General features: G+C 34.6%; 1 protein-coding gene across 1 annotated transcript in view; it reads left to right on the top strand.

The window, feature by feature from the left end:
- Window positions 1-16,283, top strand: part of LOC128157090 (multiple epidermal growth factor-like domains protein 8) — an 82,480-nt gene that overhangs the window by 51,673 nt on the left and 14,524 nt on the right. The window contains exons 25-31 of the mRNA XM_052819456.1: window positions 537-771; window positions 2,274-2,382; window positions 4,008-4,164; window positions 5,644-5,843; window positions 11,634-11,895; window positions 13,274-13,451; window positions 14,098-14,284. Coding sequence (XP_052675416.1) covers window positions 537-771; window positions 2,274-2,382; window positions 4,008-4,164; window positions 5,644-5,843; window positions 11,634-11,895; window positions 13,274-13,451; window positions 14,098-14,284 — 1,328 coding nt within the window. The remainder of the gene's footprint in view (window positions 1-536; window positions 772-2,273; window positions 2,383-4,007; window positions 4,165-5,643; window positions 5,844-11,633; window positions 11,896-13,273; window positions 13,452-14,097; window positions 14,285-16,283) is intronic.

The following is a 16,283-nucleotide window of genomic DNA, read 5'->3' as shown; positions in this document are numbered from 1 at the left end:
ATTTCAAAATAAGCGAAATTAGAAAATAAGCGATTTCAATATAAATGGAGTAAGCTGTATAATAAAGGTGGTCTTGTCTCAGAGGGTGATGCCTCATCTCGCTGAGCTTTTTGATCTATCATTACCTATGTTTTCCTCATTATTTGAAGAGATATTACCTCAAGGAATGCTTTAGGAATATAATATCATAATGCAAATAATCATTTGCATTATTAATTTCTGATATAGCCTGCAGACATGTTTTTCAGATTCCCTAGTCCTTAAATTTTTTTATAATTCTCAAATCACAATTTTTGGGGGTTTGCAAACACAAATAATTAGTTTTATTTTCAAGAAGCAAACACCATCCTACCAAAGTAAAACAGCAAACGTCCATATGATTTTCCAGAATAATACTTTAAAAAAAAAAAAAAAAATTTAAAATTTCCTTTAGAGCTGTTTGGCATGTGAAAAGGCAAAGCTCAAATAAATTGTCGTTGTCTGTAGGGAATATGTGTATCTTCTGCAACACTTTCATGATGCTGATATCATTTTAGAGACCTACCGAAGCAGGACAAACTCTCTGATAGCAGCAAGTTCCATTCGCTTGAAAGACAGAGTCTATGTGGTAGGTGGTTACGATGGCACCACCTACAGTGAAGTGGTTGTCATTAGTCCAAAGGAAACCTTTTGCCAGACTGCAGGAACGCAGATGGATTGCTTGCAGACAACAGGATGTGACTTCTGTGTTGCCGAGGGCATTGGGAAATGTGTCGAAAAGGCATCAGATAGGTTAGATCACACAAAACATGTATTGAAAAAATAAAATGATTACTTTGATGGGTTAATGCAGGTGTCACTACAGTAATTCACTGAAGGTTCAATTAAAACATGGTTGAGGCAAACAAATTTGGGGCGTTTCCACTTGTGACTGAGCTGATTTTTTCTCATGTGAAAAACAATGTATAAGATGTCTGACCATCCCAGTTTTGTAAAAATGTGAGGTCATTTGAATTTTGATGCGAGTAGTTTCCGAATGTGTTAAAAGGCCCATGCTTGATTTTTAAGCACATATGTAACTTTGACGTAAACAAAGTCTCATGCCTTGCTGGATGATTTGTGTGTTTTTTGCTACTAGATTGTATATGAAGTGTTGTTTAAAAAGATGTCGAGAGGATTTTTCTCAGAAGCTCGTTTTGAATTTTTAATCTGTAGTTGCACAATTTTGGTAAGAATATACAGTCAAACTTGTATTAAGCAGTCACCTGCGGGAGGCACCCAAAGTGACCTCTTAACAGATGTGACCTTTGAATAGAGACTTGTGAATTTGCCAACATCAAATATCTTATTAAAATAATTACCACAATAAAACAATAATGTATCAAAATGATAGATAAAGTAAGTGATTAAATGTTTTTTTATAGTATTTATTATATTTACAAATAAGTACAAATACATAACAATGCAATTTTTTGTATTTTTTAAAATTATTGAAAAAAGTCACTACGTGGTAAAACCTTGTCGCTAACATTTTCACAATTATAACACTAACTATCTTCATGAGTACCGTATACATATAAAAAAAAACAAACACTTTTAACACAAATCAACAATTAAGTTTTTAACCGACCCTATCTGAACTTAAATCTGAACTATTATGAAATCAAGCAATTTTTTCTTGCCTCGCCGCGGACATTTTTGACACCTATTTCATTCATGTTTATAAAACAAACATTGTTAATACATGTTTAAACAATTCACTTGATTCCCATTCGTATCTAATCTGCCAATTATGTATTATAAATACATCGATTTATTTGGTTACTCTCGCCTCAAGCGTATAGTCATTGTTTACGTTTATCACCCGACATTCGGAAGCTATGTTTAAAATCCCCGGGTGTAAATCATGTGACCAGCCAAAATGGCCGCCTAATGCAAGTTGACTGTACAGTTTCGGATCAAAATACGATGACCGCTGACCGCGTTAGACAGGTGACCGCTCTTTAGAGGGCAATTATATAGGATTTTTCATCGGGAGCAAATAAAATGACCGCATACGAAAGGTGACTGCTTAATAGGGGTGGCCGCTTCGGCAGTTTTGACTGTATACTTTGTCTAGTAAAAATTAACACATCTGGAAACAACTTGATTGTTGTTTCAGCTGTGCTGCCAGACCTTTTAAAAGTAGGCAAGGGTTCTATAGACTTGTAAATTGTTTGTTTGTTACAAGAAGGGTCAAATGGATAAGTAATACTTGTTTTTGTATGTTAATATATTTATGTATTTATGCACAGCACCTGCTCTGGTGGACAAGCTTGTGATGTATCATGGATCAACCAAACAGTCTGCAGCACCTATCAAACTTGTCAAACTTGTATGACTAAGCATCCACATTTTCCTAGTGTACGTAGTTCATCAATACATCCAATTACAATATTTGTTAATTGATTTCAACAATAAATTACTAATATTGTTGTTGACCTGACAGCACTCAAGATTTTGTTTTATATTGCAATTGGTTTTTGTCCATCGTCGTCAGTCGTTGTCTGCTGTCATGCGTTATGCATTAACAATTCAACATTTTTAACTTCTACTTGAGGGTGTTGGTATATTATGTGTAAAGGTCTTATTCTTTTGCTTTGATGTGGAATTTCAATGAAGGAGATGAATACATATTTAGAAAAGAGAATGAATAAAGCTGTTTCAAAGTTAAGATATCATGAAAGCCTTTGGCCCATGGGGCAAGAATTCAGTCAAGGGGGATTAAGGGGGGTATTTTGGTAAAACATGTAAACTAGCCATTTTTAATTTATAAATGAAAAAATATACACATAAAAGCTATCTTGACAGTAAATGAATTTTACGATAATTATTTCCTATCATTAGAGACTTGTTCCTTTTAAAGGGACTTAGACACGATTTGAGCTCAATGTTTTCAAAATTTATTTTTTCATTTTTAATGTCTAGAATGGTCAATATGGATGATTTTAATGCCCTGTCAAAATTTGAAAGTCAAATAACCAGTCACATGTAAGTTACAGAGACTCGAGTTTTGTTAACATAACGTACATCAACTTCTTTCCTCTGTGTCTCGCTTGTAACATGACTTTCTTACATTCAGATTTTGGTAAATCATTCAAAATACACAAGTAAATTATTTAATACATCAAAATCAAAAATAGAATTTTCATCAGAAATCATGTCTAGTTCCCTTTAAATATCTGGTCATTCACTCAACAAAGTTTTTCACAAAATTTACAGCTTTCATAGTCCTTGTTGCAAGATTTCAGGTAGGGGCGAGGGGTGGTCGGTACCATATTTTATATTCTTTTATACTCCAGAATGAAGCTATGGTACTCAGGTGACTGTTAAGGCCTGTAGGCCTCTTGTTAGGAGTTTTGTAGACTTTCAGCCTTCAGACTGCCAAATATATCGAAAAGATCTGAAAATGTTTAAACCAAATCTTGTAAAAATCTTCGGTTTAGTCCCTTTCTTAGTAGGCAGATTTGTTTTTTGGGTGAAAACTATGATGTAAAAAATTCTTACTTTTTTTACTATGAATAATATGAAAACTACGATGGAACACTCTTACTTTTTTTACTATGAATAATAAACACCAACTCAGTTGTACCTGCGAAGTTTCATAAAAATCTATCATCTGGTTCTTCTAAGGGGCCATTTCAAAATACATGCAGGTACATTTACAATAGGAATACAAGGGAAATTGCAGTTTTCCTCTCTTCAAAGTAGATTATAAAAATACAATAATGTCAATTCTTCTCAAATTGTAATATACATGTGATAAGTAATATCATTTTCTACCTTTTGTGTAAGAAAAACTAAATTCTATTTTCTGACTTGGTTTCTTTCTTCACTAATGTTAGATTATGGCCATTAATATCATATGTCAAAGTTTAAGTCAGATCTGAAGGTGAGTTGTTGGTCATCACGTCTCCTTAATCCCTCATTCCAAGCAAAACAAGGAATTCCAACTCAGTTTTTGACAGGCTTACTCTTTTTTTCTACAGCCTTGTAAGTGGTTCATAGATGGCCCGTCATCATCGTGTATCAACAGTGAGTCGCCCATTGGATTCTCTTGCAAGGGCTATCAAGAATGCAGCTTTAGTCAATGTACAGACTGCTTGCAGAACGAGGCATGTAGCTGGACCAACTGCATACAACAAGGCATGTGCTTTGAGTGAAAGAGAGGGTTTGAGACACAAGAAATATGTATGGTCTACATACACTTTTTTGTGTAGTTGACATCCAATCAAATTTTAAGTAAAGATAAAAAAAAAATTATATCATATCAGATATAAAAATTAATTTAATGCATAAGATGTTTTTACCATGGATGGATATCTATTCATCATTTTGAATTTAAGTAATTTTGTTGAAATTAAATCCTTCACTCTCTCATATTTAATATATTGGTGTGACATATATGAAATATGGAAGCAAGAAGGATCTACTTTTATCTAGATTGGGATTGAAGAATTATAGCATTTTTGTTATTTTGTTTTGTGCAATTATCTGTTTTTTCTTCACTATTGACTACAAAAACCAACGACTTTTGCAATTTTCTCCCTAATGATAAACTCGTTTTATTTCTCTTTCAAATTGTATTGAAATTTTTAACGTGGTATAGGGTAGGGCTGGGACGATTCTGTACTTAGCCGATTCGGTACATATCACGATACATGAGATGCGATATGATGCATATCACGATTCATTGCAACTAAATGAAAACATGAATAAGGGTTAAAAATTTATTCAATCTGTCGATGTATTACCGCATGTCCAAAGTTACTTGGCTATATTTAAACTGAGGGTTTCACAATTTACAAATTACTTTAGTCTCATATACACTATTTTTTCATTAACAAGTAATCCAAAAATTGTCCACACTCCAGATTTAGCTTCCTAACAGTTTTGACAACTTTACGAGGTTTTCCGCCATCTTTGTACTTTCATATTAGGCGCACAGACTAGAAATAGCCGATATATGAAGCTAAAAAAAAGTTCGCTGGGTATCGTTGTATTAATGGTAAATGTATCGATCCAAATATCGTCAAAATAAATACCGTGTAGCACTGGTGCATCGGTGGATCGTCCCATCCCTAGTATAGGGCAATTTGACATACTAACATTGCTAAAAGTACATCATATTCAAATTATGATATTAGTATAAAATTTCTTTAAAACTTCCAGTATTTTGTAATTAAATGCTATTTCACTAGAAAGACCTTTTAAAGATAATAGAATTGTTCTTGAATTCATGATGTATGGATCACTAGGCAGTAAGCTATAACTTAAAATACATCAACAACACTGAAGATAAAATATATCAAGTTAGACTTATTATTATTCTATAGTGAGATTACTGTAAATTCCTTATTTTACGGGAGTACTTAATTCTGCGATTCCACGGTTTTGTATCAAATCGCGAGAACATAAAATCGCAATCACCAATTTTTTTGTCATTATTTCCTATAGTTTGAATTTGTCTGAAAAATAAAAGCGAGATTTCAAAATCCGCAAAGATTGCTTCTCATGATTTTACGTGGAAATGAATTCCTCGCGTTTAATTAGGAATTTACAGTATCATCGCAACATGGAGGTGCCCCATACCTCCTTTTAAACACATTGTCTCATATGTTTTAGGTGAAGACAACTTCCCAATAGTAGACACTAGATTTAGCTCCACCTGGAGGTGTGCAAAGAATGCTGTTGGGGGCGTGTGTACCAACCACAGTGTGTGCCCTAAGCGGTGCGATGAGTACTCAGACTGCGAGTCCTGTCAGAGAGCCAGTGGGACAGGGGCTGGATCTAGTGGCTGTGTCTGGAGCTCCATCAAACAGCAGGTAAGCTCATCTGGCACAGTGCTAAGTTCATTGCAATCAAAGAACTAAAAGTATTGGAAGTCACTAATTAATAGTACTGTTTTTTTCTGAAAATGCAAACCTCATTTTAATCAAAGAAGTAACTTAAAGAGTAACTTATTCACAAAGCAAAATCTAACAATGACTATTTCATTTACGCTCCACTGAAAGTAGATTCAAATAAAGTGGGGTCTCAAATATCCGGACGCCAGATAACCAGTCGCTTCAGTTTACATATGATTTTATTTGGGAACAGAGTTTTTAGCTCACCTGAGCTGAAAGCTCAAGTGAGCTATTCTGATCACATTTTGTCTGTCGTCCGTCTGTCCGTCCGTCTGTCCGTAAACTTTTCACATTTTCAACATCTTCTCAAGAACTACTTGGCCAATTTCAACCAAACTTGGTACAAATCATCCTTAGGCAAAGGGGATTCAAAGTTGTGAAAATTAAGGGCCACACCCGTTTTCAAGGGGAGATAATTAGAAATTAATGAAAAATTTCGAGAAATTCTTCTTCTCAAGAACCAGAAAGCCAGGAAAGCTGAAACGTGTGTGGAAGCATCCTCAGGTAGTGTAGATTCAAAGTTGTGAAATTCATGACCCCCGAGGGTAGGGTGGGGCCACAATGGGGGGTCAAAGTTTTACATAGGAATATATAGAATAAATCTTTAAAAATCTTCTTCTCAGAAACTAATCAGCCAGGAAAGCTGAAACTTGTATGGAAGCATCCTCAGGTAGTGTAGATTCAAAGTTGTGAAAATCATGACCCCCGGGGGTAGGGTGGGGCCACAATGGGGGGTCGAAGTTTTACATAGGAATATATAGAGTAAATCTTTAAAAATCTTCTTCTCAGAAACTAAACAGCCAGGAAAGCTGAAACTTGTGTGGAAGCATCCTCAGGTAGTGTAGATTCAAAGTTGTGAAAATCATGACCCCCGGGGGTAGGGTGGGGCCACAATGGGGGGGTCGAAGTTTTACATAGGAATATATAGAATAAATCTTTAAAAATCTTCTTCTCACAAACTAATCAGCCAGGAAAGCTGAAACTTGTGTGGAAGCATCCTCAGGTAGTGTAGATTTAAAGTTGTGAAAATCATAACCCCTGGGGTTAGGTTGGGGCCACAATGGGGGGTCGAAGTTTTACGTAGGAATATATAGAGTAAATCTTTAAAAATCTTCTTCTCAGAAACTAAACAGCCAGGAAAGCTGAAATTGTGTGGAAGCATCCTCAGGTAGTGTAGATTCAAAGTTGTGAAAATCATGACCCCCGGGGGTAGGGTGGGGCCACAATGGGGGGTCGAAGTTTTACATAGGAATATATAGAGTAAATCTTTAAAAATCTTCTTCTCAGAAACTAAACAGCCAGGAAAGCTGAAACTTGTGTGGAAGCATCCTCAGGTAGTTGTGAAAATCATAACCCCTGGGGTTAGGTTGGGGCCACAATGGGGGGTCAAAGTTTTACAAAGGAATATATAGAGTAAATCTTTAAAAATCTTCTTCTCAGTAACTAATCAGCCAGGAATGCTGAAACTTGTGTGGAAGCATCCTCAGGTAGTGTAGATTCAAAGTTGTGAAAATCATGATCCCTGGGGGTAGGGTGAGGCCACATTGGGGGGGGGGGGGGGTGTTAAAATTTTACATAGGAATATATAGAGTAAATCTTTAAAAATCTTCTTCTCAGAAACTAATCAGCCAGGAAAGCTGAAAGTTGTGGGAAGTATCCTCAGGTAGTGTAGATTCAAAGTTGTGAAAATCATGATCCCTGGGGGTAGGGTGAGGCCACATGGGGGGGGGGGGGTGTTAAAGTTTTACATAGGAATGAAGAGTAAATCTTTAAAAATCTTCTTCTCAGAAACTAATCAGCAAGATGATTCTTTTTAATTGTTAAGACTTTGGCTCCAGGACAATTCTTCGGCCTCACAAGAAGGTTCAGAGTTTGATGTAGCTAAATATCCCATATATAAACAATTGTAAAGGATCTTTTTGAGAACTGCAATACTCAACATGTGATATGACTATAAAATTGAAGCAGGCAGCTATTTTTTCATTAGAATCTTTTTGTATTACTGTTTTGGGTTATTGCCCTTGATTTATTGATTCTTGATGATTTTAATTAATGCATCCACTGTTAACCAATTAATGTGATGATTATTTTTATACAATAATAAATATTCAATGTATATAAGTTGTTCTGCATAAGTAGTTTTGGGTTAGGCTGGATTAGTTTGTTTATTTTTGATTTCCAATTTTTAGATACTATGAATTATTTTAGGCTGGCACATATATAGGGACAGTGTCTATTGCATTGCAACGAGTGACTGTTTGGGGTTAAACTTGAACAGGTACGGAGAGATTGAGGGTGTTGACATCCCTGCTCTTTCTAGTCTTCGTGTTTTTCTAACCAATGATACAGAATGTGCGGTCATTTCTGCCCTGTATCGCATTGATACAAGTGTGCGGTCATACCTGCTTGTATTGGTGGTGGTTGCGGCGGAGCACTAGTGTATGGTCATCCCTGCTGGTGTTCTGGCCTTTCTAGTGCAAGTGTGCGGCACTCCCTGCGTTAGGTTGAGCTGTTGGCGCAAGTGTGAGGTCATCCCTGCTTGCGTTATCTCTGCTTGCATTAACGTTGGTACCTGTTGAGTTGCGTAGGTGTGCGGTCATCCCTGCCTGCATAACGTTGAGTCCCTATATATGTGCAGGAGCGGTGATTAAAGTCTGCTCTTGTAAATATTTTCAGCAATCAGGGCTATCCGAGTTCCAAGGGGGAAAAATGGATTTTATTTATACAGGATCTACATGTATTAATGTACATTGTCCAGATTGTATTATGACTCCATTAAGCTGACTTTATCATACCTATTGGTCCTCAGGTGAGCGATGTGGCCCATGGGCCTCTTGTTATACGTTATTTTGTCTCATTAACCGGAATTCTGTGTTCCGAATCTGGACAGTCTGTTTTTACCACAAAACACTGTTATACTACTAATCTTGCTTCATTTAACCAGACAGTAAATTTTGATGTTACCCCGATCAATACAAAAGATTACGCCTGTCAATTGAGTTTCACACTTTTTTTACGTGCTAGACCCTCATTAGTAGCTTGTATAAACATTGACTTCCCAAATCACTTTCCAAATTATCGACAGTGCTGGCCAGACAGGATTAGTCACGCATCACAGCACATGGCTTGGATTTCTTAACCTCACCGTGCACCTGTCCAGTGCTGTATTTCAAATAAAAAAATGCGTATTAATAAAAAAAACTAAAAAGTTTTAAAAAGCTTTGTGTTTCATCTACCTATTCAAACGTTATTCTAAAACAAATTTTCTCATGAATGCCTTGTTAGATTTAGTCAAAACCAGAAGTACAGGGAGAAAACAAAATGAAAGCATGTCAACTCATTGGAAGTGCATTGGTGGATCTCGTAATTTTCCAACTAGTAAACCATAATTTTATCAATAAAATTGACTTTCTCTGAAGAATAGAAAATAAATTTTAAAAATTAATCAATTATTGTGGAAATTAGCATGTCTAGAAATAGATAGTTGAAAACATTACATACATGTTAAAATTTTATTGGAAACATATCACACTTGGACACAAAGAGCTAGATTCCGTTATCATTATAGTGCGTATAATATTTTATGACAAATTGATAATAAGATAAAGCCGGGTCCTTTTTACTTTAAAATGTTCATATCATTGGACAAGTCTTAAAAGACTATATATGATATGGGCCTAAAATGGCCCCTAAAATGAACATCATCATTTTACTGTAATTCTTTGTTTTCTTTGTACAGATATATATTTGATGTTTTTACATAAAGTTCATATTAATTCAACTGCCCACAATTTAAAAATATGACATCGTAAAGACAACCTTTACCCGCCATTTTTGCATTTTTAGCATAAAACAGCTTGTTTTCAAGCAGATTTTCTTTCATGAAAAATAGAGCGCATACTTGAACAAACCAAATATTTTAATCAGAGATGTATCTAGCCAAGGCTAATAAGTGACAAAAAAATTTTCCTTGTTTAAGCATGCGCTCAATATACACCATTTATAAATAGATAAGAAAAATGTCAATTTTTGACTGATTTTGATTGATTTATAGGAATAGTGTCACTTCTGACGTCATATACTGCTAGTGAGTGCAAATAAATCAAATAAATAGGTGAAAAATAATTTTTACATCAACTCTTCTAAAATATAACATAACATTTTACTGTACCGGAAACATTTAAAAAATGGCGAATTATGGGGGGCACATTAAAAGGATTTTACGGAATAAAAACTCTAACTTACTCAATAGCCGAGTGGATAAAGTGTCGGACTTGTGATCCGTTCATCCCGAGTTCGAATCCCGCAGGGGCTTTGTTGTTGCTCACTAAAATAATTATTTTAGATATTTATTTTTTATCCTCAAACTGCAAATTTTTCGCTCATTTGACTTTTGTACAGTTTATTTATCATTATATCTTTCATTATTAAAAAATTTCCTGTTAATTTGAGTGACTTTTTCCAGGTGTGTATTTCCACCTTAAAAAAGCCATTTAAAATTAATATAGCTGTTTATTCAGCATTCACCATCTCCTTGTACGCGGCTATTACAGATGCTATTAATAAATCTGTGCAATAGAGCCAAAATGAATATACTCAGTGTTTTTTCTTCATTAAAATATGAAACCTGGAATAAGAGGCCATCTGTCTTAAGCGGCCAGTTTGTCATTGTCCCACAAGTGGCCTCTAAAAACAGGTGCGACTACTTTCAAAACATCATGATATATGAAAATGACAGTTACCATCACTAAGAACCAATTAGAATATTATTTTTAATTCAGTCAGTCTGCAGGCACAAAGTTGTTTTTCTTAATCTCGTGAATAACAATTCCATTCGAAAACAGAGAGAAATCATGAGTGACTTTTTAGGACTTAGGTTTTTCATTTAAGTTTTTGTTTAATTAACATGAATTACTGATTGTTAATTGATTGTTATGTTAACATGAACTTATGATTTTTATGGTGCCGAGCAAAGCTCGAGAGCCATCTATATAGGGATCTTACAACCGGAAGTTGGCAATTTTAAGGAGCCAAACAGCTCATGCTATCAATAAATCTGCTGAAATGAGTGCAAAGTTTTCTTATGTGTTTGAAGAAAAAATATGACATACTTCCATTTGAGCAGAACTGTACTTAAAAAAAAAAAAACAAGTTTGATAATGTTCATCTTTTATTGTAAACAATATGTCTGGGTTTCACCGAGACACATGCGATAGTTAGCCCTACATACTCAATTTGTTTATAAAATATACCTGCCATCAAAACAAATCATTCATTATCCATATATCAAATTTTAACAATGTACAAATGCGATCGATGTACTTCTAAACAAACATGCTATTACTAACAAAACCTTTGGGGTTATGCGGAACAGCCGTCTCAACCAATCAGATTCATCTTGCTTGAAAATATGTCCTACTTCCTCTCTCTATAGATAAACTGATCAACTGATAGTCGGAACTCTTAGTAGAATAGAAATAAACTTCTTGTTATCATGAATGTTGCAGAATAACCTCTGAGGTTGAGAAATGTTGTTTAGAAATATAAAAGTTGGGACGAATGTTGCAGAATAACCTCTGAGGTCGTGAAATGTTGTTTAGAAATATAAAAGCCAAGGCGAATCATGAAAATCTGCTTTATTTCTTAATTAATCAATTGTTGAGTTAACATGGACTATTTATTATCCTGCAGTTCTCTTTATATTTACAGTGTTTTGATAAGGCCTTGATTAAACTGTACTGTGTTGGTGGGGAATGTGGGGTCATCCTGGAAGGGAAGCCTCACAAGTGTCCTGTCCCCTGTTCACAGTACCAGATATGTGCCGAGTGTATCAAGGCTCCATGGTGTGGCTGGTGTGCCTTTGCTGGGTATATTGGCGAGGGAATATGTATGCAGGGAGGCAGAGATAATCCCACAGGGGTCGGATCCTGTTTGGAGAATGACATCAAACAAAGCGAAGGATACAGACCAAGTAAGCGCAGAGAGATATATTTATATAGGCTGATTACATGGCTTGATCATGATAGTACAACAATCATGTGAAAGATTTAGATATTCTTATATCATGTGATCGGTTTGACACGTCATATATGGCATGATGTACAGTATAGTTATCAGAAATGTACCTGAACTGTCGGTAAAACCCTGTGTATCTTCCTTCATCTTTAAAAAATGGTACACTTACAGCTTTGTGTATGTTATACAGGGATAGTAAACATTGAGAGCAGGAGAACATAAAACGCCAAAAAATGTTTAATAATTGCAGCTTTTCTAATTAAACAATTGATTTAAGATTATTATGAAAACGAGTGATGAAAGGCCTAATTATAATTATTTGTTTGTTTTTATACTTAGCAAATACAAGCAGTAAGTTGTGTGTCTGTGAAATAGTCAATTTTTAATTTTATTTTGGTGCATGCATTTTTTTTCATCAAGCTTTAATCTAAAATCTGTAAGGTCTAAACATAATTCCTTTCCATATTATTTTACATACATGGTTTATATTTTACTGTAAAAGAGGTTAAGATAAAATAATTTGGTAGAAATGCAAATTGACTTCAAATCATTCTATACTTCATTTGCACATAGACCAGATGCATGTTGTAAACAAATGCGGGTGTCACTCAGTGTTGTGCTCCATGTTTTAGATGTGTAGCTTTTTTTGAAAAAAAAACAGAACAATATCTCTGTCAATGGATTTCATGGCACAAAATGCAATTAGTAAACTTATGTGTAGATTTAGGCTGAAATGTTCACAGAGATTACAAATTTTTGGTTTCACTTTTGGTCATGTAACCAAATTATGTTTTTAAGGATTGGTTCATGTAAATTGTCAATCATTAGGCATTTTATAGACCATGAGGCATATTGCTCTTGGCAAAATATTTTTATTAGTCTGACTTTCAGTGTAAAGGAAATATTAACTTTTCAAAATACAAGAAGTTCAAAGGTTGTCTTTATTATCAAAATATAGTGGTGCTTGTACATCTATGTACATATTCTGTGTATTTATCCAAGAAAACATAAGGGTTATTTGGGATTAAATAATTATTACTGGCAGTAAAGGGTATTTATAAGGGTAAAACTAACTTATTACAGATATTTCATTTATTTACTTAATAATATCTTGAGTTAACAATACAAGTCTAATTATTAAAAAATAAGCTTAAAATTGGTATTTTTACGTTTGATTGAAAGGCTGCTATGGTTTATTGTATAACAGAATCTGTTGTTTAATTTAAGCAATTTTGAAGAAAAAAACCCAAAACACCTAAACTATGCATGAAATTATTTGCAATTTAAAAAAAAAAGGTTTGAAAATTTATTTCAAAATTGAACATATTTTGCAGTTAACCTGTGGACCAAAAAGTCCAAGGGTGCCCCCATCTGGGCGTACACTTCCTGTCCCCCAGAGAACGAGTGTGTGAATACTCACCATGACTGTGATAACGAGAGCCAAGACTGCACCGACACAGAAACCAGTTATAACTGTACCTGTAAAATAGGATACCTGGAAGATGCTGTCAGGTAGGATGTACAGTACCTGTAATTAGGTGACCTAGATACTGTATACAGGGTTATATTGGCCCCATGTAATTTTCGCCCTTGCAAACAGTTTTGCCCCGTCTTGAAATTCACCCAGGCACAGTTGTGTTTAAATTAAGAGAAATAGTATGAGATATTGGAATTCACCCAGTCTTAAATTTGCCCATTGACAATGAGTGAGAAAGGGGCGAAAATAAAACAGGGCAATTATTTCCCCTATATACAGTAATAATATCAAGCATATTTTAACTGGTCTATTAACTGTTTTTAGTATAGTCCACTCTAATTTAACACTAACTCGGGTGCTAATAGTTTTTGGTTGTTTTGGGTTTTTTGGGACATATCTAGGGTTATTAAAATTTGGTCATATAATAGAATGAGTAGAATAAATAGTGTGAAACACATATAGAAAATGGTAAAACTATATAAAGACTAACTTTATACATGTAGCTATGCACTTGTTTCTGTAATATTAGTTGACTCTTGTAGTAAAAAACATATGAGGTAAACTTTTATTACAGAAACAAGCTCCTGTGCATGATAAACATGCAGTATTTTTAATTTTAAAAAACAGTTTGAAAAATAGAACCGTTATGATATTGAAATATAATTTCTTTTTCTTTTAAAGCGGAAAATGTAAACCCCACTGCCACAAGAAGTGTATGAATGGAACATGTATTCGACCAGACAGATGTCAGTGTAACTTTGGATATGTGGGGGATCAGTGTGAAAAGGAATGCAAATGTAATGGAAACAGCAACTGTCCCAATGAGTTGGGCCTTACTGATTGTCTCAAGTGCATGAATCATACCAAGGTAGGGAGAGAGAGAGAGAGAGAGAGAGAGAGAGAGAGAGAGAGAGAGAGAGAGAGAGAGAGAGAGTTTGTTTTGGAAGTATATAATCTTTCAAACCTTTTTGTGGTATGTATGATGGGTTACTGTAAAGTGGTTATTTAAGCTGGTGGTTAATTACATTTCATTTCCTATGTTCAAACCATACGCGTGAGTATTATTGCAAATCTAGCATGAAAGTACAGGCCACAGCCAATGTAGCATTGCGTTGAGTGATGACACTTTCAAATGGATGTGTACCCATGTAAAGATCGTATTATATTAACCGGATTACGGTATTTCAATTGTGATTTGCAACAAAGATTCTGATTGGTGCATTTTATATAGATCCGCCCATTTATCAAATGCATGTTGAGAACATGATGCAAACATGTCATACTTGCCAACCTCCAACATGTGAAAATCTGGTCATGACCAGATTTGGAAAGTAAAAAATCTGGTCATAGCGCGTAACGACATTCACAACATATTTATCATGCATTTCATAGGTATATACAATAGAAATATGTGTTAAAACTTATGTGTAATACTTAATTGCAAAGAAGCATTTTAACTAACAGTTGCTGATTTTGAATTTTGCAAAGTGATCTGACACAGAAAATGGTAGGTTGTGTTCAGCTGAAAAAAAAATGCAAAAAGAGTTTCTGCTACATTTACCTTGCTTTTGAACTCTGTAAATGATGGCATGAAAGTTGTAAGTGACTTGGAAGACTATTGTGTATTAAAAAGCATTCTATACATGACTAAGCATTTTTGAGTGTTTAGTCAGATCATTTTGGGCACAAAATCCAATATTCAAATGTGCGTTACATAGAATGCAAAAGCCTCGTTTTGTACTCGATTACTTTGTTTTACCTATGGGAATTCATTTTCCAAAATATGTTGATATGATAGGTATAGGTACAAAAATATCGTTTTCTTTTTGTTGGTTTTGATTCCGCTGGCCCCGATGAAGACCTTTTCTTATTGGAAGCCATCACACTTAATGATTTAAACCTTCGCTTAGTCAAAACAACTCACGATAATAATTACACTTAATGTGTCTGTTATAGCCACTGGCATTGTTTATGCGTTACGTAAAAATTTAATCCAAGCTCGGCTTGGGTTCATAACTGGAAGTCAAACGCGCAATGTAATTTACGAACCAAATCTGGAAATCAGGAGATTTTCGGGTTGTTCGACAAAAATCGGGTGAAAAGCATGACCCGCCAGGTCATAAAAAATAATCGGGTGAAGAATTGAAAAATCGGGTGAGACCCGACGAAATCGGGTCAGTTGGCAAGTATGAAACATGTGGAAACAAATGTCGAAGAAAGAACACTTAAAATAAAGTTGTACTCACAAGTTAAAAATTACATACAGAATTATTTGAGAACAAACAGGACAATGTTAAGGCCACAAACAATTTAATATTTTGATTCTCATCCTGTTTTGCAAAAAATATGAGGTGGGTGGGTAGATTTTATTTATTATTATTTTTTTTAAAACATCTTTTTTACAGTTCATTTTCTAGAAATAACAAGTGCTCTATCTTTTTTAAATTGTTAATGCTAATATGAGTAAGAAAACCAATATGTTATCCTTAAATTCCATTTTATTTCAACTTAACTGTAAATGCATGAAGACATGAGTATCCTATGATAACAAACATGACTAGAGTCAAACGATTTTTTTTCTTGAAATTTTTCTTGCGCTTTTTTTATTAATATACATAATACGGGGCTGGCCACTTTCAGAGGGGCAGGCGGGATGAAAATCTAAAGATTAATTTTATGTGGCCTTTTGTACATGTAAATACAGTCAAACTTGTATTAAGTAGTCACCTGTGGGAGGCACCCAAAGTGACCTCTTAACAGAGGTGACCTTTGAATAGAGACTTGTGAATTTGCCAACATCAAATACCTCATTAAAACAATTATCATGATAATGTATTAAAATGATAGATAAAGTATTTGATTAAATG

This window comes from Crassostrea angulata, chromosome 7, assembly GCF_025612915.1.
Source record: "Crassostrea angulata isolate pt1a10 chromosome 7, ASM2561291v2, whole genome shotgun sequence".
NCBI lineage: Eukaryota > Metazoa > Mollusca > Bivalvia > Ostreida > Ostreidae > Magallana > Magallana angulata.
The sequence above is the reverse complement of the archived record's forward strand: the minus strand, read 5'-3'. Positions and strand labels throughout refer to the sequence as shown.